General features: G+C 49.5%; 1 protein-coding gene and 1 pseudogene across 1 annotated transcript; one reads left to right on the top strand and one right to left on the bottom strand.

Moving 5' to 3' along the window:
- Nucleotides 1–2816: 2816 nt before the first annotated feature.
- On the bottom strand, nucleotides 2817–5451 carry LOC119624186 (uncharacterized; annotated as a pseudogene).
- Nucleotides 5193–8287, top strand: FTH1 (ferritin heavy chain 1). Its single transcript, XM_037999208.2, has 4 exons — nucleotides 5193–5563; nucleotides 7338–7484; nucleotides 7744–7869; nucleotides 7961–8287. Exons 1-4 carry the CDS (start codon nucleotides 5450–5452, stop codon nucleotides 8123–8125), a joined length of 552 nt encoding a protein of 183 aa, XP_037855136.1. The 5' UTR covers nucleotides 5193–5449; the 3' UTR covers nucleotides 8126–8287.
- The last annotated feature ends 31 nt before the right edge of the window (nucleotides 8288–8318 follow it).

The following is an 8318-nucleotide window of genomic DNA, read 5'->3' on the forward strand; positions in this document are numbered from 1 at the left end:
GAGTATGATTGCATCATCCAGAAATGTACCAGAATACTGATTTAGTATTGTTTTTCCTTGTTCGGAATTTCAAAACTTGAATTTCTTGCTTTACTTCACTTCAGGGGAAATCCCAGACATTTAAAACATGAGCTCTTCAGTTAAAATACCACGTAACCGATTCTCTCTCAATCCTCATCTATGTCTCCAGCCCTGAGGTTTTCCTTTGCTGCAATCAGTCTGTGGAACGGTTTGGGGTCTGCCTTTTCACATAGCATTCCCGCACACACACATTAAACACACTTATTAAACACACTTACTGTATTTAATGGCCACGTGGGGTTCCGTCATGTGCCCTGTCCTAGTTTTCAGCTTGTGTTTCAGCCAGTGACTCTATGGCTAAGCCTAACCTTCTTCTGAGGCTACAGATAAGCCTCACCTTATCTGTAAAACACGATGATTTGGAAGCTCTAACGTCCTTTCCAAGCCTTAAAATTTGTGGGGGTCTATGATTTCCTAGCTGTAGATCCTAAATTGTGACCACACAATAACAATCCCTAGAAGGGAAAGAGACTCAACATCTATTGAAAATTCCCCATACAGCGGGAAGGCACTGAGTAGGAGATAGGTAGGAAAAGTGACACCGCGGCTTGCCAGCAAAAACACCATCAGAGGCCCCGCTAGGTGATCTCAGACCCCTTTGTTCCCAGTCCGGCCTCTGGGCTTTGTCCCATTAGGAAATGAGGGGAGGGGGACACTCTCCCTCCCTCCCTCCCTCCACAGTGAAGCTACAGCCCTCCAGGTCTTATGACTGCTCCTCTCCTCCATGACAAAGCACTTTTTGAGCCCAAGCCCAGCCTAGCAGAGTGCTGAGTCACGGTGGGACAGCAACTCTCCACTGCAACCCCCACCGCCGCCCCCTCCTGCTCCAGGATGTGCTGAACCTCCAGAAACCACCGGCTTGGCTCTTCTCTCATCCGAGGTCCCTCCCGCTACTCCTGGCCCTGGGAGGCGGCTGTCCTGGGAGACCAGCCAAACTCTCTGGCGCCTCCAAGTCACGAGGCGCAGGGTTGAACGAGGGTGGGGGAGGTAGAACCCTGGTCAACAAAGGTCCAAAGACCAGGCCACAGCTTCGGAAGAATCGAAAGGCTTGGAGATTGCAGTTCTGACACCTCAAGTTACCAGAAAGTAGGGGAAACAAGCAATCATATAAACACACACACACACTCACACTCCCCCACCAATAGATGCCCCTTCCATTGTTCCCAGCCAGCCTCCTCCCAGTGACCTTCTACAGCACAAGCTGTCCCTCAGTCTTGCTGCGATGTTCACTGCAGCTACATGCGTGTTTAGCCAAGCATGGAGCCAACACTGATTCAGGAAACCTACTCCCTGCAGTAGACCGACTGCCCTCCAGTGGGTCCAAAACTTCACGCTGGCTTTGTCCCTCTGAACAGCCCAGAAGCCTGGAAACTCAGCACATCTAGTTCAAAACCAAGCTGGCCTTCCCCCAAACCTGCATTTCCTCCTGCACTCCTTGGCTAAGGGAATGGCAGCAGCAGCCAGGACTACCAAATCAGAAAGCTGGGAGATCTCTTACCCACTGCCCACCCCTGGCCCCCCACTTTCGCCAATCAGTCTGTTCATTTGATCTTCTCCAGATCTGTCAAATCTGTGTTCTATCGCCTCTGCTCACTAAGAACTAAGGCTGCTGCCTCCCGACTGGTGCCCAGCCCTCTAGCCTCACTCTCAGCCATCCTCCACATTCAGTCATGAATCCATCTGTTCATGGAACAGATACTGGGCACCAAGTAACAAGCACCTTGCAAAAAGCTGGGAGTGCAGAGACAAGACAGAAACAATGCCTGCCTTCCAGGAGCTTACCATCTACAGCACCAATGCAGGGAATCAAAAGGGTCTCATAACGCCAGGTGGGGTGGGTCATGCCTGTTATCCCAGCAATTTGGGAGGTCGAGGCAGGCGGATCACTTGAGGTCAGGAGTTCGAGACCAGCCTGGCCAACATGGTGAAACCCTGTCGCTATTAAAAACACAAAAATCAGTCAGGCGTGGTGGCAGGTGCCTGTAGTCCCAGCTACTTGGGAGGCTGTGACAGAAGGATCGCTTGAACCCAGGACGTGGAGGGTGCAGTGAGCTGAGATCAAGCCACTGCACTCCAGCCTGGGCGACAAGAGTGAAACTCCGTTTCAAAAAAAAAAAAAAAGTGTGATACATATATAGCATTTCATTAAACATACAAATATATATTACAGTTCCTAATCTTCATCACTTATATGAGTTACAAATATCAACCGAATTTGTCATCTCTGTTTTACCCTTGTTGACAACATCTTTTGTCTTACAGCTTTTCATTTTTAAGTAGGCAAATCTGCCAACTGTACTTTTATGGCTTCTGACAGCCTCAGAAGAACATTCCCTACCCCAAAATTATAAAAAAAAAATCTTCTATACATTCTCCTCAAAACTTTATACTTTTTTTAAGACTTGGATTTTTAATCTATCTGGAATGTATTTTTAAATACTGAGTGAGTCATTTTTCTCCACATGACTGTCAATTGTTTCAACATAATTTGTTAAACCCATTCTTTCTTCCCTAATTTGACACAACAGTTTAGCATATCCCAACTTCTCATACATAGGTGGGCAGGACTATTTTGTCACATTAATCTAGTCATCTCTTCCTGTGCCAGTACCATACTGCTTATAGCACTTTACTGTACTTTTATTATAGCACTAAATGCAAATCTATCAACACACTGACTCCTCCAAATGAACTTTAGAGCCATTTTGTGAAGTTTCAAAAAAAAAAAAAAAAAAAAAAATACTGTCCCAGAGACAGTAATGGCTGAGGAAAAACAAAAACAAAAAACTGCCTTTTATGGAAATTGCAGTGAATTTACATTTATTTGGGAAAAACTGACATCTTTACAAAATGAAGGCTGATCAACCATTTGGGAATATGGTACCTCTTCATTTATGCTAGGCTTTTTGGATTTTTTTGGTCCAGCAGTAAGCATTTATAGTTTTCTCTATATATTTCTTGTTGACTTTATTCCAAGGTACTTTAAGCTGTTGTTGTCAATGTAACCGAAAAACACTGTTTTTTTCCATTTTTTCCCCCTATTTTCTAACTGGTGGTTACTGCTATCAAGGAAAGCTTTGGATCCTATATATGGTGACTTTGCTACACTCTTATTCTAAGAGATTTCCAGTGTAAGGTTTCTAAAAACAAAGCTAATGCGGTGTCTCTATGTTGTCTCCAGGATCAAGTTTAACCTCTTTTCATGGAACACAACCCTGCCCGACCTTGCCCCTATTCTCCACCCTATCCAGTATCCCCCAACATGCACTGTACTTTCCAGGCCAACATTCTTTCTTTCTTTTTTTTTTTTTTTGACACGGAGTTTTGCTTTGTCTTCCAGGCTGGAGTGCAATGGCGCGATCTCGGCTCACTGCAACCCCCGCCTCCCAGGTTCAAGCGATTCTCCCGCCTCACCCTCCAGAGTAGCTAGGATTACAGGTGCATGCCACCACACCCGGCTAATTTTTGTATTTTTAGTAGAGAGGGTTTTCGCCATGTTAGTTAGCCAGGCCTATCTCCAACTCCTGACCTCAAGTGATCCGCCCGCCTTGGCCTCCCAAAGTGTTGGGATTACAGGCATGAGCCACAGTGCCCAGACCCAGGCAACATACTTTCTTAAGGCAGCTTGAACAGGTCATGCATTTCCACATTGCCACACCTTTGCATATGCTCTTCACTCTGCTCTAAATTCCCTTCCCTGTTTCCCTCCTGCACTTCACCTTGCTTTTAACTTTTTCTGCAAACTTAGCTCAGGGGTCTTGCTCAGGGAAGGCTTCCCCGACCTCCTCCTATCCCAGACTGGGTAAGGTACTCCTGGTCTAGGAACATCCTTCTGTTTACCTTATTCTTGTAGCTCTAGCACCACGAAAATTTTTTTCCTGTAAGTAACATAGGTGCATTTTTTAATGAAACCGTGAAAAAGAAATCACCCTAATTCCGTCGGCAATTTGTTTTTAATATTTCAGTAGAGTTGTTTTTTTAAAGTAAGGTTTGGAAGTCTAGCTTCCAGCTGCAGGTTTGTGAGCATCCTGAAATTAATAGTTCTTCCACCGATGCGTCAAAAGATGCAACACAACAGTGGACCTCGAAGCCAGGACCTACGTAGGGGCAGGGCCTAGCTCCAGCTCTGCCACCCATAAATTCACATCCACCCTGTGCCTGGGACTCAACTGCAAGCCACACACACCGGCCCCGCCCATCCGGGGTCTCTTTCACCTGTCACCCGCCATCAACCCCGTCAGCTTTTCTCCAATGACACCCTGGGGTTGTTCTACAGGGCCGCCGAAGCCTGAAGCTCCTGTGAGTGTGACTGGTAAGAGGCCATTTTGAAAAGGCCTCAGCATGGGCTTCGCCTTTAGATCCACGTCGCTTCTCCTTTCTAACCCAAGATGTGTCCCGTGGGTGCGAAGCGACTCCAGCGATTCTCTCGGAAGCCCCGGTGGCTCACTCCCAAGACCCCCGGGGGAGGCGGTCCCCATCCCTAGGGAAACCCGGCCCGCCCAGCCTTTGTTGTAGAAACTGCACTCGGAGCCATATTTGCTTTCAGCCAAAGGCAGACGTGGTCGCCGGAATCAGAAGGGCAGGGGCGGACCCGAAACCCGCCGTGAGCCCACTTCTCCATCGCGCTCCTTCCTGGACTCCTGAGGAAGAGAAAGTGCGCTCGACCACCTAAGGCCCGCGTCTCCACCTTCCACCTTCTCAATCTGCAGCAAGATGTCACAAGGGCTTCCTCGCAGCTATGATTTTTAACACCATGCCCCGGGCCAGGAGCCTCAGGGTGCTCGTTCGGGAAAATGGGAGCCAAATCAGGATCACCCCATGCGCCCCCCCACCCCGCCCCCGCCGGTTTAAAGGCCCGGGCACACCTAGAGCGAGGGGCTCTGAGGTGGACTTCCTGCGCCTCCTCGCAGCTTCCCTCCAACTCCACTAAACGGGCCCCAGGGGCACAGAGACGACACCACTGTCCCCGAGGCAGTCCGGTACCGGTCCCCGCTCCCGAGCTCCGCCAGGGCGCGCGAGGGCCTCCAGCGGCCGCCCCTCCCCCACCGCAGGGGCGGGGCCCCGCGCCCACCGGAAGGAGCGGGCGCGGGGCGGGCGGTGCTGATTGGCCGGGGCGGGCCTGACGCCGCCGCCGCTATAAGAGACCGCAAGCTACCCGCTGCGCCAAACGTTCTTCGCCGAGAGTCGTCGGGGTTTCCTGCTTCAACAGTGCTTGGACGGAACCCGGCGCTCGTCCCCCATCCCGGCCGGCCGCCCATAGCCAGCCTTCCGTCTCCTCTTCACCGCGTCCTCGGACCGCCCCAAGGCCCCCGCCGCCGCTCCAGCGCCGCGCAGCCACCGCCGCCGCCGCCTGTCCTTAGCCTCCGCCATGACGACCGCGTCCACCTCGCAGGTGCGCCAGAACTACCACCAGGACTCAGAGGCCGCCATCAACCGCCAGATCAACCTGGAGCTCTACGCTTCCTACGTTTACCTGTCCATGGTGAGCGCGGGCGGCTCGTGGCGGTGGCGGGGGTCGGGCGCGGTTCCCGGGGCGCGCGCTGGGGCGGGCCGGGGGTGTGGCCACCCGCGGGATCCCCCGCCTCCCTGCGCCCTTCTGGAAAATGGAGGCTGCTCGAGGTTTCCGAGGACTTCTCTGGCGCAGAAAGTCGGGGCAGCTGATTCTTCTCGGCTGTACGCTGGGAAGGCTCCCTCCTAGGCCGGGGCCGCCTCTGCACACCGTTCTTTTTTTTAAGGAGAGTTGGGTGTCCTGAAATCCTGGGTTTGCAAAACTGTCAGCCCGTGCGATCAATCCTGCGGTTAGGAAGGTGGAGTTTTGCACTCCCATCTTTCCCTCTGCCTCCGGCAGTTGGCTCTGAAGCCCAGCGTTTTTTGCTTAGGTATCCAGCTCCAGTCCCCAAGGTATGGCGGGCCTGCTGGGTAACGGTGTCGAACAGCAAACCTTAGGGGCTGGCGCGAAGTGGCTTATCTTGTGGGCAGATCCCTCTGGAGCAGCCCTATCCACTTCTCGGCTCTGCTTATCTCTAAGTCCCACTTGCATTGAAGCATATCTCTAGAAATCGCCCCTTCTGCAGTCACCGAAGTGTCACCTGACCTTGCGTCTAGGGAACTTAATTTTTATCTTTTATGTATCTTACAGTAAGAGATGTGGCCTACTAAGTGAACCTCCAGTTCTTGGATAAAGTCCACCGACAGTTACTGGGCAATACATTTTTCAGTGATCAGTGGAATCAGTTTTCCCAAATCTTGGTCTTAGGCAGTGCCGTGGGAGTCTTCCTAGAATTGCCTTGTGATTGTTCAAACTATCCCAAGAATGTGTTCCAAATGGATTTGAAAACAGGCCTGTATTTCTGTGACTGTCATTGCCTTTCAGAAGCACTTGACTACATCAGATGTCTAAAACTGAAAATCAAATTTCTGTGATATAAGTATTTTAGAAGTATATTTGCATCAACATACTGCCCACATTTATCACCTTGCATGGGCGTTTTAAATTTTTATTTATTTTTTTTGAGACAGAGTCTTGCTCTGTCGCCCAGACTGGAGTGCAGTGGCACGATCTCGGCTCAATGCAGCCTCCGCCTCCCGGGTTCAAGCGATTCTCTTACCTCAGCCTCCTGAGTAACTGGAATTACAGGCGCCCGCCACCACGCCCGGCTAATTTTTTGTATTTTTAGTAGAGACTGGGTTTCACCATGTTGGCCAGGATGGTCTCCTGACCTCATGATCCAACCGTCTCGGCCTCCCAAAGTACTGGTATTACAGGCGTGAGCCACTGTGCCCAGTAGGGGTTTTTAATTTTATAAATAAATCGCGGTACAGCTGGCAGGCTCCTGAGCTCTTTGTTTTAACCATACTTTAAGATGGTTAATCCAGGAACAGGGAGGAGAAAAGGACTAAGTGCGGGATCAGTACCCCAGCACCCTCTCATCAGACAATGAAAGTTTTCTGTGCACTAATACAGATCCTTAAGACATTGCCCCAGGCAATGCCCATAATCTAAAGGTTCCTTGAAGTCCTTGAAGTAAACTTTGAAGGATCAAGTTTCAGTTTTCTATTAGAATAGAAAGATTACTGTTGGGTTCAATCCAGTAGCTCATCTGCCCCCAGTTTCCTTGGGCACTGACCCCTTCATGCTGCGCCTTGAGAAGGGAAGCCTAGGTTGACTATCTAGACCATCTTGCCTCAGTGTAGACCATCACAGCTACCTGTCTTTGGGGATCCCTAATATAACACATTCAGTGTTCTCCTTTCAGTCTTACTACTTTGACCGCGATGATGTGGCTTTGAAGAACTTTGCCAAATACTTTCTTCACCAATCTCATGAGGAAAGGGAACATGCCGAGAAACTGATGAAGCTGCAGAACCAACGAGGTGGCCGAATCTTCCTTCAGGATATTAAGGTGAACAAAAGATCCTAGAGGTGTCATACTTCATATCTAGCAGTGTTTGGGTATCAGAAATCACTTAAACTAGCAGTTGCCCTTATAAAGTGATGATACACTGGGCTTTTGCCTTTTGTGGTTTTTTTAGGCTTACCATCTAAACTAAATTAGGCAAATAGTAATGTCCCTTTTGCCAAAGCGTGGTGGTTAGAGATGACGGGCTTGCTGATTTGTAGGTTAGTTGGTAGAGATGCATTAACCTATCCTCCTCGTTCAGAAACCAGACTATGACGACTGGGAGAGCGGGCTGAATGCGATGGAGTGTGCTTTACATTTGGAAAAAAATGTGAATCAGTCACTACTGGAACTGCACAAACTGGCCACTGACAAAAATGACCCCCATGTGAGTACTGGAAACCCAGGAAATAGAGGAAATCATTTGCCTTAGGGATTGGGAAAGCTGCCCACTAACTGTCTTCCCCATTGTTTTGTAGTTGTGTGACTTCATTGAGACACATTACCTGAATGAGCAGGTGAAAGCCATCAAAGAATTGGGTGACCACGTGACCAACTTGCGCAAGATGGGAGCACCCGAATCTGGCTTGGCAGAGTATCTCTTTGACAAGCACACCCTGGGAGACAGTGATAATGAAAGCTAAGCCTCAGGCTAATTTCCCTATAGCCATGGGGTGACTTCCCTGGTCACCAAGGCAGTGCATGCATGTTGGGGTTTCCTTTACCTTTTCTATAAGTTGTACCAAAACATCCACTTAAGTTCTTTGATTTGTACCATTCCTTCAAATAAAGAAATTTGGTACCCAGGTGTTGTCTTTGAGGTCTTGGGATGAATCA

Source organism: Chlorocebus sabaeus, chromosome 1 (assembly GCF_047675955.1).
Source record: "Chlorocebus sabaeus isolate Y175 chromosome 1, mChlSab1.0.hap1, whole genome shotgun sequence".
Lineage (NCBI taxonomy): Eukaryota > Metazoa > Chordata > Mammalia > Primates > Cercopithecidae > Chlorocebus > Chlorocebus sabaeus.